At 40.5% G+C, this 17114-nt stretch overlaps 1 protein-coding gene across 1 annotated transcript in view; it reads right to left on the bottom strand.

The window, feature by feature from the left end:
* Positions 1-3220: 3220 nt before the first annotated feature.
* Positions 3221-17114, bottom strand: part of POLA1 (DNA polymerase alpha 1, catalytic subunit) — a 182916-nt gene continuing 169022 nt past the window's right edge. The window contains exon 36 of the mRNA XM_066313985.1: positions 3221-4498. Within this exon, the coding sequence (XP_066170082.1) occupies positions 4317-4498 (182 nt within the window). The 3' untranslated portion in view covers positions 3221-4316. The remainder of the gene's footprint in view (positions 4499-17114) is intronic.

Below are 17114 nucleotides of genomic sequence, written 5' to 3'. Positions count from 1 at the left end.
ACACGCTCCCCGGCACCCGGGGACGGGGCACGGGGCAGCCCCAGGGCTCCGCGCTGCCCAAAGTCGGGGGCCGGGGGGGAAAAAAGCTGGAATTTTGGGGAACGCTTGGCCGCCCCGCACTCTAGGTCACGAAAGTTTCTCTGCGCCTGCCCCTTCGTTCTCCTCGAGGTGAACTTGTTTCTTCCCTCTTCCTTTACTACCCCCCGGGTGTTTTTTTCTTCTTCTTTTTTTTTTTTTTTTTTTTTTTTTTTTTTTTTTTTTTTTTTTTTTTTTTCTGGGCGCAGCGCTCCCCTTGCCCCATTCCACGGAGCCAGGCCGAGATACGGGGAGCCCCCGGCCGCGCTCTCCGCGGCCCTTCCCCGGCATGATGACCCTTGGTCCCCCCCGACCAAGCCGCGGCCCGCGGACGGGCTGTCGGAGCGCCGCTGCGGGGTTTCTTTTTTGGGGTGATTTTTGGTTAATCGCGTCGCGCGCCCGCCGCTCCACGCCGGCGGCCCGTGGGCCGAGAAAGCCCGTGGCACACCGAGGGAACCGGCCCCGGCCCGGGAGCGGCTCCGCGGGGGCGGCCCCGGCTCCGGAACCCCGCGCGCCGGAAACGCCGCTGGGAGCGAGCACCGCGCGGGTGATCCCGCCGCGACCCTTCCCCGCAGCTCCCCCCTCCACTCACGGTGTTTCATATCCCACACTCCCAACCCCGCCCGCCCCCCCCCCTATTTCTGAGTTCTAAAAACCCACCATAGGCGCGGAAAAAAAATTTATGGGAAAAATAAGGCTTGTTCCGTGGACGTTATTAACAGTGCAGCCTGAAATATACATTTTTGCCTCAAAGAAAAGGGAATCATTATCAAGCCATTAGGCATTAAGAAATGTCATTCAGTCATTTTTATTCATTCTGCTGAAATCTTCGTAAAAGCCCGAATCATACTTCTGCAAGCAGCAATTTTGTTAATCCAGGGGGTTATTACTCTGGTCCCTTATTAGGATCTATACTGCTGCCAAGCAATCCTATAACCTTCTCAAAAGAAGTTTACCTCCGTGTTATAAAACCAGTAGTGGTATTTATACTGTGCAATAATTAGTGTATTACCTGAATCCACTAACAGGTTCATTTTATCTCCGCACAAAACCCCTAGTCTGCTTATAGAAAGCTTGTGCCTCCTTTGGTGCTGTTAAAGTGGTGAAAGAGTGAATGAAGGCTGGTAGCACTTTCTCCTTTCGCCGTGCCTTAATTCCCATCTCTTTTTGCTCTCATCCAATTAGTGCAGTGTATTAAGCGGTTTATCATCTCATAGTCAGCTATTGAGAGAAACAAGGCGAACACTTTGCAATAGAGCCTGCTCTCCTTTGACACCCTCAGGTACTTACATATTCCACTGTGCTTGATAATAGAGGAAGAATAGAGCGCTAATTCCCTCATCAAAGAATGCCTTGTCTGCTGCTTTGCTCAACAACACCATTCTGATCAAAAGAAAAGCAATAAAGCTTAGCATAACAAAACGAAACCTACTTATTAGCTTAGTGGTTAAATTAATGCAGAGCCGCTGCTATTCAAAACCAAGGTTTGAAAACAGCCTCCAACAACCTGATAATGCTGCCTTCGGGATGAAGGAATTTTAATCTGAAATTTGAAGCTGGCACAGATGAGTTAATCTATTAAACTGCTATAAGGAGGGTGCGGGAGAACTATTCAATTAAGGCACATTTAAGGTGCCCTGCAGAAGACGGGGATGGATTCGAAGGGGAAGATGTGCTCCGCTTCGGCCTTAGAAAACCGCCTTTGGCGGCGAAAAGAGGGATTTTGGCACAGCAGCAACCGTGTTTGCGGATGGGAATTCTTTTTCACATCGCATATGCCATCAGCGAAACCTGGCCACCGGCTCCATATATCAACACTCCTCTCCCCCAACTGCAAATAAATACAAATAAACACAAACCTTAATTTTAACAGCACGGGGTGGGGGAGGGGGATATGAGGAGGAAAAGGAAGGGAAGGCGATTCGGGCCAGACCAGCCTCAGAATACAAACCTCCGAACTTCAGTCTTTCCCAAATTATTTACAGCGCAGCATTTACGAGCTCCATTTAATATTAAACGCCAGAAAGATGATTTTGCGTTTCCCAGCCTTTCTGAGGGGCCAAGACGAGGCACGGTGCCCAGAGCTGATTAGAGAGGGAGAGGGGAGGGGGGAAAAAAAATCCGTTACTCCTTGCCAAGACTTCAGCTCTGATCTGACCAGCTTTGCTGAGAGGAATAAAAAAAAAGCCTCCATTCGGGGTAAAAGCCCTCATTTCCCAGCCTCAAGGCGCCCGGAGTGTGGCTGGCGGGGGCTGCGGGGCTGTGCCACTCACGGCTCCTCCGCCTCGCTGTGTGCGGGAACAGCCCCTCGCAGGGCCACTCCGTGCTGCTGCACCCTACACACTCATTCCACAACACTCTCGTTTAATCTAAACATCCCTAAACTTGCAAATTAACAGGCTCTTCAGCTGTAATTATACAGATACGTACAAGTGCCACAGGGTCAGGTTATGCCATATCTATCCATTTTATTTGTATACCTAATGTTTGGAGGAGAAGGTCACACTTTTCACTTTCGAAGGCATTCTACCCAGTTACTATCAGTAATATCTTCATAATCCTAATTGGGCCAGACACAAAAAATCAAAAAAAATCCCTGCATGAAATTACAAGAAACCAGGATCTTTTCAAGTTCTGGAACTTCAGCATGTCATCTTGGCAGCAACACCTTTCCAAGACAAGACTCCAAAAAAAGTCTGTTTTACAGTATTAACCCAACTAAAGGTTTTGGGAAGGATTGATAGCTCACCAGGGTGGGACAACACCAGAGATGCTCAAGTTCCACTTCTCACCATAGTGATTCCAGGTGAGCAGAAACAGAAGTTCAAAAGTTGCTAGGAAGATGACTGGATATTTAGGCACATTCAAACTGACACTACCCACACTGACATAGCCTCCTCCAAATGCCACTCTGGGGACAAATAAATGCCACAAAATACTCTGAACACAAACAGACACATGTATCCCTATAGTGCCCAACATGTTTGTGCTGATCCTCTTTACTTTTTCTTCAAGCTTCCTTTGTTAATGGCTTTTCATCCTAAAAACAGACACACAAGCAATTCCATAAGACCAGGAAAAGTTCAGAGCAGTATGACCTAGCATAGATTATTTTCAACCATCAGATCATAGAATGAAATTCTATTTTACTAGAAAACTTTATTTTTTTTTTCAAGTGTGAAAAAACTTTACATTTTATACTGTTTAAGATTTAAAAGCAATTTTTATAATGTTACATTAATATATCACATTTCAAACTTAACGGTGAACAGTGTACAACAATATTTTGTGTACAAAAGCATGTACCCAAATTTCTTCTCTTGTCATATCTGCTTGTCATTTTATTAGAAGTAAATGAAAAATACAATTTGTTTGTAAAAACTGTAAAACCTCCAACACAGTAATTATTACAGAACAGTAACTATGATTTGCTGCTTTGCATTCCCCTGTTATTGGTTACAATGCCATCCCAAAAATATTTTTCCCTATCGATTGCTTACTTTCAAATACTTTGAAATAAACACATTTATATCCTCTGTACGTGTGAAACAGGTTTTGTTCATGTGCATGTCTTTACATCCACATAGAATTTTCAACATGGCAAAATACTATGTTTAAAGATGCTTGGAAAGACTCATAATAAAAAAGATGGTCCCTATTTTTAGCACCTCCAGGTTTCAGTCGTTCTTGAATGAATTTCAAAGTAAAGCGTCCCTACCTCTGTTCAGAAGGTAATAGGACATTTAAATGCATTTAGGTTTAGTATTGTTTTTAATTGGTATGTTTATGATCAGGAAGAAGATAAACCGTGAAAAGGCAAAACATTAGTGCTCCTACTGAGACCTCTACTAACCTCTCTTTCTGAGAGCACCTCTAGTAAATACCCTGGAGCAAAGTCTAGGATCACTTACATTCCAGCAACTCTCACTGGGAATTATCCAATTAAAGCAGCAATTCCCCCACCCCCTTTTCCCTCATAGGTCTAAACACACAACAAAAATATTGCAAAAATCAACTACTCCATATTTTAATAACCCTGGTTTCTCAATGAAGAAAAGGAAGATAAAAACACCTTGAATACTTCATATCCACGAGAATCATACATCCTGTTTTCACCTCCCATTTTTCCTCCTCCAAAGAGACAAGATTATTAAAACATCATTGTACATACTGACAATAGAGTATTGCTGAAGAGGTCATTACTGATAAACAAGGACTAGCCTCCCTCCATTTTTAATCAATCACTGTCTTTCATTACTGGACTCTCCCACAGATCTTCCTATACTGCCAGTGAAGAGTTTGCCAAGGTTCACTTCTGAGTAGCCACTCATGGACAGGCATTTGTCTACGGTGCTCTTCAGTCTTTTGTAGGCCTCAGCAACTTCCCTCCTGAGTGGGAAGTGTTTCTTCTTCCTCAAATACTCTAGAAGAACAAAGGGGAAAAAACCAAAAAAACAGAGAGATTAAACGACCACAAAAAGACAGGATTTTTTGCATTCTCTAGACTGTGAATCAAGGTATTTTAAAACGAAGTGAATGTTGTAGCTAGCAAAGAGCACACTGGTGGCAAGCTCTCCCACGTTCTGCTGCATTCCCTGCCTTTCCTGCACAAGCTGATGAGGGAGAGCCATGGTGAAACTTGGCCATGGAGCCAAGGCTGAAGCTGCCTCAGCCCCACCAGCACGGGACCAGTGGGAACACTGGCAAGAGCCACCCCTAGTCCAGTTTTGTCATCTGGCTGGAGTGAATAGAGGTTCACTAAGTCACAACAGAGAAAGCAAGCAATAGCTGGGCTGGCTCTGAAAGGATCTCATTTAAAAGGGGCAGGTGCCTTAACTTCCTGAGAACTACACAGAGGATCACAATTCATGTCCAGTTCATGTCTCTCATCACTGCTGTTAATACTGGCACAACTTGGGACAGACTTGTCACCAGTCTTGTGTGTTCTCAAATGCACCTTGTGTGCAGGATGGGAATTGCAATCCTAAGCATGATGGAGGCACTGGAAGGAAAGGGGACAAACAAGGGGAATTCACGCTACTTTACCCTAAAATAGATATAAGATGCCCAGTATCTCAACTAGGAGATACCAGGTTCACCTAACACGTGAAGAGGCTTCCAAATGCTTAATGAGAGACGTCTGGAGGACAAGACATTTACTCACCTGTACCTTTATGTGTGTGCAAAGTCGTGCACGTAAGTCTGTACATACTTCAGCAGTAAAGATCAAGCTGTTTTATTTCTGCTGGGTTTTTTTAAATTTTATGCTATTAAAAAATACCCAAGGATTTTGTTTGGGTGATTGTCCAGCTTTCCTTATAAAGGCTGCGGCCAAAGACTAAAAAAGGAAAATATTCCACTGCTCTATTGTATGGCAGTGCCAAGTGGACACAGATCTGGTGCACTTGTGCTCCTACTTTCCAACCAACTCCACATTCTAGAAACACCAGCTCCCACCCAAAAGCCTGTTCCTGCAATTACACCCTGGAACACTGGAGAGCATGTACACTGCAAAACAAGGTGCCCTCCCAGGCAGCTTCTCTGCTTCTAGACTGGAGGGACTCCAGGTCCAGCAGAACTAGGAGAGCACAGCACAGGTACTTACAGGTCAAGATTTGAAGCCACTGAGGTGCAGGGTAAAGCATGTGTCTTATGAACAACCACCCCTCCTTGTATTGCTCATCAGCTTTGCCTGAAAGCTGTTGCCTCACTTCTCCCTGACACCTTCACAGAACCCTTCTTGTCCTTCAAATATGTAAGAGAAGCCTCCATCCTCTCTCAAACAGCTTTTACTCTACAGCACAAGTGAAGATGAAAAACCAATTGTCTCTAAAACTGTCGATTTATTTAAGGAAAGGTGTCTGGGGAGAGGGACACCCTGTTTTTTGCATCTATCTGTATAAGGGATGAAATGACTCTTTTTTGTGACACTTCCGTGATGTGACTGAGATGAAGGGTCCCATCAGACACAGCTTCATCTCAGCAGCCAAGGACTGCTGCATGAGGAGACTGCAGGGATGGGAGGCATGGCGAAGAAAAAGCTATTACAGTTTTGAGGTTTGTGAATTTCCCCTCCCTGAGGATTTACAGATATTTCTGCAGAGCCTCAGATGTTGTAGTATGAGCTCAGCAGACTAGCTCTGGATACAATACAAACAGCAGCATTTTACTGAGAAACTGTCACCTGCTTAGGTTTCCCATGTTATTCACAAAGTTCCACTGAAGTCAACTGCTTTGCATGAAGCTATCAGCTCTTTAAAAATTAAATTAAAATTTAAATTAACAATGCCTGAGTAAGTGAATACATTGATTAAAAGCGTTTTGATAAGCACCTTTCATGCACTCTTGTGAAGAAGATATGTATTGTGTTGTCACATTCAGTTTTGTGTCTGGGCAGTAAGCAAACAGAGAAGATGCCTTGTTGAAGATACCACATTTTTACTGTTCACAGACAATAATGACTTAAAGTCTGTTAGCAGAATTGAATTTTCTTTAAACTACAACTCCAATACAATAAAAGCTTGATTATGTGAATCTGCTCATTAACAGGCTGAAGTCACTATGGCATAAACAGATGTAATGATTCTGAAAGTATTTAGATATAGGGTTATATTAAACAAACCTTGAAAATTGTCTTAACACATCCATAAAACACCAACCCTACTTTGCCACAAAGTGAGCTCTCACTTGTTTATGTATTTTCAAGATTAATGATACAGTAAGTGGGTTCACTTGCTACTGCTCACATTAGCCAAACCATGCTCTTTATACCAAGGAACTGTGGAAAATGCTATCCTTATACCTCAAACTAGCCCAAAATAGTTTAAAGCTTCCTGGAGCTCTGGAGGGACCAAGGTAAAATATATCAATGTGAACAGCTGGCACATGTGAACAGAGCAGGAAGGCACATTAATCATTAGAACACTGAGGCAAACAATACACCAGGACTGAAAGTAGGGAACAGAATTCAGGCCTATGTACAGCTCCAATTCAGGCTTCAAGGCTCCAGCCATCCCACTAGCAGAGCTCCCAGCTCCCCCAACATTAAATCTAAACTCCAATTATACGCAATAACCTTTCTGACAGTATGCTTCAAACATTTCTTCGATGCAATTACCCTTGTAGAGGCAGGCAGGAAAGGGTGGACTGAAAAAAAGGAGAAATATGAGGGGCCTCGCTGAAGTAATGAGGCCAATTTTAAGTTTCAATTATAAGAGAATGGGAGCCGGGAGCTCCGGGAGGAGAGGCAGGCAGGGCTGTGTCTGCAGCACCATGCATTTGAATGACACAAGTGCATCTGATGACTGGGGAGAGGAGATTTAAAGAACTGTAGTAATACAGAGCAGGGGAAGATGAGAGAGGACACAGCTCCTGATGTGTTTACCTCCTTTGCTGATGGGATATGACTTTTCCCACCAGGTTGGTTAGAAAGGGGACTATTTACGCTGCCACACAGCAGAGTAAGAATGACAACCAGCATCACTCTGTGCTCCTCTGAGTAAAAGACAACTGTGACCGTGGTATATCACACAGCCAAGTCACCACACCATCCAACTTAGAGATGCATACAAAAGCTCCTACTTTCTTCCTAAATGAGAATTTAATCAATAACATGCCTAAGGCCTTCTGAAAACTAAGCTATACAAACTGACTGAAATTGCCTTTTAGTACTTACATTCTGAAAGTTCTATACCCATTATCACCCCATAATTGTTTTAGTAACATCCAAGTTCAGTGGCAATGAGCAATCTTTTAAGATGACCACTGCTGCAGAATGCATGTATGACTATACAAAATGGAATGTATTTATACAAATGCAAAGCATAAAAAAGACATTATCAAAACAAATGTAAAAATTAAAATGCAATTATTTTAATAGAAATTTAAAAAAAAAAGTGCTTCAGACTGTATACAAGTAAATTCAGCTGCTGTATTTTCTAAAGTTAGTAGATCACTGATTCTGGTAAATACTACAGAATCATACCACCAAGCATGCAGGTAATCCCTCCTTCCACCTCCCGACATAATTGCGCCCCTCTTCCCTTCACAAAACGCAGTCTGAACTTCTGGATATCCCTGTCAAATTCAGTACCCCACCCAAATCCTTGCTTAGCTACCTAGGTACATTTTTATAGGATTAGGGACAAAAAAAAAAAAAAAAAAAAAAAAAAAAAAAAAAAAAAAAAAAAAAAAAAAAAAAAAAAAAAAAAAAAAATTAAAATTTTAAAGGTTCCTGAAATCCATTTACCCTATGCTGTTGTTTAGATGTTGTAAGCAAGGATGGAGATGGAGATTATCTATACCTGACTGCATGTTTTCCATTTATTGCCATTTTTCCTAATTCGTATTAAAATGATGCTGAGTAACCTGATAGCCATGATCAAGAACTTTAATTTTTGGATTCTCTAAAATGTGGCTCAGTGAAAGTCTTCTGGTTTTTTTTCCTCCTGATTGGATGACGTAACTGTGTCATATTATCAAACTCTCTCCCCCAGTTATTCTATTGATAGCCTGCTCTTCAGAGTAGAAAAAAAATATATCACATTCCTTGTATTTGTGTGCATGTATCTGCACTAGGTATATGAGAAACAACATAGCTGCCTATGAGCATAGTACCAAAATGTTGGTTTGTCTGGGAATGCACAAAACCCCTGCAGAGTATCATTTATGTAAAGCATCATGTCTCTATCACACTTTTATTTAAGGAGTTAAAGAACATACTAAATTAGCTTCTAATTTTTTTACATTGCCTACTGGTTATTGTATTTTAATTACAGCAAGCTTAGACACACAGGCAGCAGTCTGTTCCAAATATCTGTGTTTCATTTATTTCTGTGCAAAGGTAGCAAACAACAGTCAGTCATAATTGGTTCTGTCAGATGTTTTACAGTCAGTCATAATTGTCTCTGTCTAGAGGTGTGTCAATTTACTGCAAGTTAAATAAATATTCTGTCTATTATGATATCAGGTTATGTAAGCCTTTTTTTTAATTGCATGGGTTCCCCTTTCATAACTACAGTACCCCTATTTATACTGTTAACCTTAACTTTGTCATTTATGGAATGTCAATGAAAAAAGTCAACAGCAATTTAATGAACAGACGTGGAAGCCTCTAACACAGTTGCTTTTTACTTCTAATTAAATACAATCAAATTCGGCTATAAAGTAATTAAATTATTCTGTCATGACACTGCAGTCCTCAAACATCTATCAGTGATGCCAGTTCATTGGTCTAAAGAAGGAAATTTGCTAAGCCAAGTCTTTATTGAATCTTAAATAAGTCTTCGTCTTTTGCTGATGAAAATAAACTCACAAGTCATACCAACTTCTAAACCACACACAGTCCTACACAGTCAGAGATGCTGTTGATGACAAGGGCCACATTTCCCAACAGCCCCAGGATGGCACCTCTGCCCATCAGAAGTCAGACCAATTCTAGTGTGATCACGGGCTTCCATGACGAGAGTATGTGACACGCTTGGGATCCCACAGACCTGCTCTGACCAAATGGAATAAATCAGTAGCAACTGCTCCCTGCTCTCTGGTGAGTCCACCTTGCTGTTCTGCTAGGCAGGTCATGTGTTTCCTACACAAATGAATTTTTTTTTTTTTGCACCTTCCATGAACTGGTAGAGACCAGCAGCTCTCAAACCATGTGAAACACTGTGGCTCTGCTCAAGTGCCCTGCTAGCCTGGGCTCTGGAGTGTGATTATGCTGTTGTTTACCACAGCCTGGGGAAGAGGAGCGGGAGCTGTGCTGCTGCAGCCAGAGCTGGTGCTGTGGGAGCCCCTGGCAGGAGCCTCGGCCACCAGCCAAGGGGCTGCTGCTCTCTGCTGCCAGGTGCTCGGTGCTGAGAGGAGCATCGTGTCCTTTACTGTGTTTCAGGAAAGAAAGATTCACCTTGAAAGTGATCAAAAAATTTTTTCGACAGGAGCGAAGTGATTCTATCAGGGTTGGACCACACGGATGTTTGTATTTGTCATCTCTGAAGGAAATTGCACATACAGCCCCCTTGCTGAGGGTATAAAAGTACTGTCAAACACTGGACAGATTTCTTCTCCTCCCTAAGCCGCCTACGCCCCCCAACATAATTTTATTATTTTTTTATTTATTTATGGTAAGAGAAACCCCCACACATTCTGCAGGATCATTAAGCACTGTTGTATAAATAAAGTTAGAAGATCAACGAAAGAGGGGAACGCGGTTAAATGCTGGAAGACAAGCTTAAATAAAGTTCTAAGACAAAAAGCAAGACACGCTGGTAATTCCAAGAACCTTATTACTTCAGACAATTTACTTCAAAAATAAAATCAGAATGGTAAATGATTACCCAAAAGCAAATCATGTCATCATCACTGAAAGATGGGAATAAATAATTTTTTGTTGAAGTGGCTGAATGAGAGCAACTTAAAAGCCACGGAGACTGTCAGAAGCAATTATCTTTTTACACCCCGTTTCCCAATTCATCTCAGTGCTGCTGACTAACCTTGGCTCCCAGCAGGTGGAGCATTTAAAATAAATAGCATTTCTACAAAACGCGCTCCAAACTGGCCACCATGACAGACGCTTCCAATTCCTGGCCAGCCACTGGATCCGCTTCAGCGGTATCTAACAAGGTTGTAAATACAATAACAAGCATGTAATTAATTGAGCATGATGAAGTTAATGGAGATAATTCATTCCATTTTGGGCTTATGATATTCTATTAGATGTTATCAGGCAGCTGGAATAGCTGTTAATTTAATCATCATGCAGACCAGCAAAATGTCTTTGTGCGCGTATAATGAGAGAATGAATAATTGATTTGACAATTGTACCAGTGGATTTCAAACAGTTCTGTGCGCTCTCAGAGCAGGAAGGGAGGAGAACTGGAATACTCAAAGCAGTGAAGAGGTGGCAGAGAAGCCAGCCTGTAAATTGAACATTATCAGGACACAGATAAAGGACAATTTTTATTTATCAATGCAACAACAATTACATTACAGTGCGCTAGTAATCACTCGCCCACACTTTAAAAAAGGGAAATAAATTACTCTTCATGGGAAAGGCACAAAAAGAAATACCAAACCATTTGGAAACCATTGATATTGGATATTTAATTTTTTGCATATAATTTATTATGGGAAATATCAAACTGTGTTTTAAATTGCTGGCACATTTAACTCCATTACCTGCAATCAAATACACAGATTGTCTTTACACGTACCTCTGTATACAGCATGTTCTATGAATTGCAATGGTTTTATTGCCTTTTTTTTTTTTTTAAAGATACCCATGTTTTAAGTGTTTTAGGATATGGGAGTATTGTTCACCTGAGAGATATGATCTTGTCTTCAGTGCTTCAAACACAACCCACAAATCAACACAAAAAAATCCCTCGACACCATCACAATTCAAAGTGCTATGACTATTTCATTCCAGTAGCAGAACCGTGAATGCTACTTATGGCTGCCGAAAAGGCAAATTCACCATAAACTCCTTTCATCAAAGCTGGCCAATGAAAAATCCCTGCTCAAAGTAACTTTGGTGCACACACTGATACACCCATTATCACTGCGCAGAAGGCTTGTGTGTCTGAAAACCAGAAAACATCAACTCTCTCTACAATAGTATGTTCACAGCACCAGAGCATTATGTGGGTTTTTTCTTTTCTCTTTTTGCAAATTATCCAAATGTATTCATAATTCAGTCCTGTCTCCGTGATGCAGGAACACAGTAAGGCAATGAATACAGCCATTTAACAACGGTGTGCTTAACAGCACACAGGAAAGCAAGCACACCTCGCCCCTGCCTGCATGTATCCCCCACTTGAGGATGTGCTGAACAATTTTCCAGAGACCTGGAGTTGTGCTGTGCAGCAGCAGCAGCCACGGGGCTGAAGGAGCTGAGCTATAGTGGGTGCAGTGTTGGGGAGATGGGGACTCCAGGGGCAGCTCCCCTGGCAAAGCATCACCACTACTGCTCTGCTGGATTTTGATCCAGCTCTCTGTCCCCTCTCCTAAAAGCAATGCCCTCATCTTTCTTTCTCTGTAATGTACAGCACAGTTAATTTCTAAATAATCACTACAGATGGGGTGGCAACGGCAGATCTGGTCAAAGTCCTCAGCGGGCATGAAATTCTAATTTAAGGCAACCAGTCGTTAAGAAATTTTATATTTGCTACAGCTCCAACATGACTGCAACTTTACAAAATGTTACTAACACCTATTGAATCAGGAATGCCCATATAGCTGGGAAACCAGTTAGATCTTTAATTACCAAAAAACCAGAGGGTTAACCTAGAGCATTCTGGGTTATGATTCATTATTTAATAGGGTTTTTTTTACATACATGGTTTAAAAACTATAAGACATGTAAGAGGGCTATGCTACACAGGAATATTGTAGCACAAAATGAGACATTCTCCTGTACATGATGTATCCTGGCAATCTAAAGGGTTTTAAATCATGTATATATGTATGTATAATGCATCTAACATAGCCAGACAGTCTATGAGAATCAGATCCATCCACACACAGCACAAATCATAGCTGAATAATGCACACAACTAGTATTTTTGCTAGAGTTAGGATTTTCAAGCACTGCCTTAGGGTCAAATTCTGATCCCAATCTTCCATAGGTTTCGCTTATCCAGTGGCCCTGCAAAGAATTTTCTGGGTTTTTTTCCCCTATGGTTAAATTTGATTCTTAATGTAGTGCTACAGAGACACTAAACCAAAATGTTTAAATATTTACACAGATAGACAAATTCAGACAAACTTCCTTATCAGAGCAGCAAATACTGCTCTTGTGCCCTTTTTCTTTTAACTCTCCAACAGAATGTACAGGTTTTGGTTGTTTTTTTTTTTAAATATTTATTTTTTAACTACACTGTTTTTCTAGTTTGACCTAGCAGTTAGAAGTGGTAATGAAGAATGAACCCACCAGCCCTTCAGACCAGATAATCCTCAACAAAATACCAGAAGCAACTGGATTACCACCAGCATTTAAGAAACAACTTACACTTGAACAACTGCCATGTATGACTATAAAGCAGGTATAGCATAGAATAAAAAAGTAACTTCAGTCTTAGCTTTCCTCATTTTTAAATTGCCGAACTCTCAGACTTACAGCTTAACTTGGTTTTAAATAGTTTTTTCAACTTTGAATGAAGAACTTAAATGAAAAGACAGAAATAAAGAAAGTGAAATGGGCACGGTTTGAAATACTTGCAATACTTTCAGAAAGATATGCAGGCTTCTTCACAGAAAAGAAGGATTTAGAGAGGCTCTGAAAACCATTCTGTATGTTTTGTTGCCTGCTCTCAAGGGTTCGATCTTGGACACTAAGACAAAAATGACTGAGGCAGAGAAGCAATTTGCCAGAGAACTGTAATCTGGAACTTTTTGCAGACCAATCCATATGGATCACTTATACTGAAAAGCAAGTGCTTTTCAAAATTTCAAATTACCCCATTAATATACTAAGAGTACATATACTTATGGCTGAAATTCAAAGGGGACAACATTAATATGTACTTTTAATAGTTGCCTTCAATATAAAGCCAGTATCTTGTTATAAGCTATTCTTTAGTGTACCACTCAAACTGAAAGAAGTGGATGAGGGTCAAGCTCCAGCTTAACTAGTCCTTATTTAAACTGTGTTCAGTTCAACTTAATGTTTACTCCTCAAGGAGCCCTAAGAGTCACCTGAATTAATTAATTTTCCCTCTTAAAAACAAACCAAATAGCAGATTTCAACAGCCTAAAAAGCCGTTTTGTTGAATACTTTTAAGCACTTTGTATGTATCTCAATCCTTACTTTACATTTTCTTCCTAAAAGCCTGCCTCACGTTAAATATTTTCTGAGAACTGAATAATAAGGTTGAGATCTGCAAAAATAAGAGTGTTTATTTGTTCCATTCGAGAGTCAGCTCCCTCCGTCTTCCTTGGTTGCAAAAAATATCAGCTCTGAAACTGCTGCACTGAGTATGCCTCCTGTATTGTTTCCTGTAGGTGGCTCTTTAGTGAGGAATTCAACAGCATTTAACCACGTGCATGTGACAATTTTCAATGATGTATCTCCAAAACACAGACCAGAAAAGAGAAGAACTTTGTGCCATGTGTATAAATAACTACAAAAAACCACCCGAATGGATTCAAGTTTCTCTCCCATCAGCAAAAAATTAAATGCAGAAATACACTGTGACCAAATTCCAGAGGTTTCTATTTCCTCCTGTTCTTAATCCATCTAACTGGTTTTCTGCATTAGCTACTTGTAAGACTTGACTTCAGTGGACACACTTTCTACAGGTCTTTCTGAGAAATCAGTTACATACAGAGACTATGCAAATACATGTAATTGAATTCTGCAAGTCTCCTCATAGTCAGGTTGGTTGATGTGTAATCAAAAAACTCGGAAATTTACACAATAATCCCTGCAAAACTGAAATTCTACTTTAAAAGGAAAGAGAAAAACAAACCAAAAGAAAAAAAAGAGGATCTTTTAAATTTATATATAATTACAATACCTTAAGTGTTTCTCATGGAGTTACATTCCATTTTTATCTGAGAACTCATCTAGTGCTCACCTTGCTTTTTAAATCACTATTATTAAAGGTTACCTATATAATGAATGGTGTGTGTGTCTGTATCACTTAGGTGCTTGCACTTTAACTTTTCAATCATGTTGCCTGGTGGACACAGTTTTACTTCCCTGAGGGAGATGGTCCTGCTTTTCTTTCCCTGAACTCCAGGGACAAGCACCCGTCTTCACTTTTGCAGTCATTCAGTTTCTATAACAAATCATTCAAAGGTATTCTCTTTCACGAAGTGTTTACCCAGCATGGACACAGCTCTGATAAAAAAACACTGGAGAGAACAGTTCCCCTGACTCACAGGTATTAGTCTTAGCAGTAACAACTGTAAATGACCCATTTGCAACACCAACAGGCTCCTTTGATAGAAAAAGCTAAGAGCTTACAACATTTCTACTGTTAGAGCAGAAAACCCTCAATGGCTAAAATGCCACAGTGGGAAAATGCCCATTTTAAAGAAGGGACACTAAAACACCTAATTGTGACAAGTGTGCACTTCCACACCTGCCACCTATTGGGAGATTTTAAAGAACTTCATAAATATCAGCAAATTCTAGTGGAAGGTGTTCCCATGAGACAGACACCACTCCTGTCCCACAGAAAAAGAACAACTTGTGGATCAAGGGGAAGAATCTTAAAGGTGTACCACTAGTGCTGCCTAACTAATGCCTAAATGTATTTCCTCACCTTCACCATGGACCACTGCAGTGCTACCACACTTACCAGGGTACAAACACTAAGTCCTTTGAAAGCTGAGTATGTTATTGAGATGCCTAAGTGCAAGGCTGAAATTCACCGCTGAATTTCACTGTCCCACAGGACTGTAATCTGCAGTCCTGCACTTCACAGTGGTGCTACCTAGTGACAGATGCAGAAGGCTGCTTCCCTGTTAGAAATGACCAGAACATAATACAGCATAACATACATTTTTCAGGGATGCAAACAAGTGAAATAAGTATTCAGGCTGTGTGGGTATTATATGATTCATAAAAAAAAAAAAAAAAAATTCGGCCAGAGGCGAGTAAATATCCTTGCTCTTTTAATTCCCACCACCCATAATAATCTTCCTGTTTGTGTTTTATTGGAAACAACTGATTTAAAAGTCACCTAGTGCTATAATCCCCGCTTCACAACTGCCATCTGTCCTCCAGTGGGAGAACAGACCCTTTCATTCACAAGCAAAGCCAGCAGAATAAGAGGAAGAGGAGGAGTTGAAGGGGAAGAGAGTGAGAAAGCAGATAAATTCCGTTTGTGCTATTAAAAAAAATGGAAAAAGTGAACTCAGTTGTTGAAAAGTGAAGATAAAAAGATGAAAACAGTAATCTTGCTACAGAAACCAGAGAATTATGTTCTTGCTCTACCCCTCTTTTTCCTTTTTTTTTTCTTTCACACCGTACAAACTGTAGCACCCTGAACAACTCACTCCCCTGCTATTTCCAGCACTTTAGAGAAACTTTTCAACATTTCTGTTCGACACATATTTTCAGCAGTGAGGTGAAAACAATAAGTAAACAGGTAGTGAAGGGCTATTTAGAGAGCTGGTCAGTCACAGTAATAATACAACGCAAAAAGAAAAAACCCCACACAGCACAGAACATCTATCCTATGCGCTGTAGCCACAGACAACACATGACCTCTGACAAACAGTTTTCAGAGTAATTTTAATGCTACTCTGGATTTAACTTGACTAACTGGTAGCAATTGAGCACATCTTTTTTTGTGGCAGCAGTTATCTAAAATGCTACAATAACAGCATCAAAAGTAGAATGGTGGAAGATTGGTTTTCCATTGTGCTGCTGAACTGGCATAATGCCCACTTTAAAAGCAATTCGCTGCTCATCACTGAAATCTGGCAGACACGACACTAAATGCCTTGAGGAAAAAAAAAGGGTCTTGAGAAGGGGGAACCACTCCAACCACCAAGCAAAGAAAAAGGAGACTTAAAAAAAAAAAAAAAAAAAAAAAGGGGGGGGGGAGAAAGAAAGCAAAGAATGATGAATCTATGTAAGAAGAGAAATTGCAAAAATAAAAGTTTAGCACTGCATGCAGACTCAACAGGCACTACTTAATTTGCTTGAAGATTTTATCGCAGGCTTGCATTAGTAATACCAGAGCAAAACAAAAGCAAATATATATTTATGTCTGTCTATTGTTCTGATGAAGTGAAAACGTACTGAGTTAAGTCAATCATTTGTCAAAACATGTCTTCCTAGTTTTATTTACTGCTAAATATAATGAGTAAATATGTGATAATAAACTCTTCTTTTTATATGGACATATACAATTTTTTCCCACAACTAAATACAGGTAATGATTTAGGAAGCTTTCAAAATGTCTTTTTACTGTCAATAAAACTAATTCTATTCCCATTTTCATGTTAAAAAAGGGCTTTACAAATGAAAATTCAAATTAAAATTCTGATTATAGTGTAGTGTGACAACACCTGTATTTATAATTTTTACT

Source organism: Sylvia atricapilla, chromosome 2 (assembly GCF_009819655.1).
Source record: "Sylvia atricapilla isolate bSylAtr1 chromosome 2, bSylAtr1.pri, whole genome shotgun sequence".
NCBI lineage: Eukaryota > Metazoa > Chordata > Aves > Passeriformes > Sylviidae > Sylvia > Sylvia atricapilla.
Note: the sequence above shows the minus strand (reverse complement) of the source record. Positions and strands in the feature narration are given on the sequence as shown.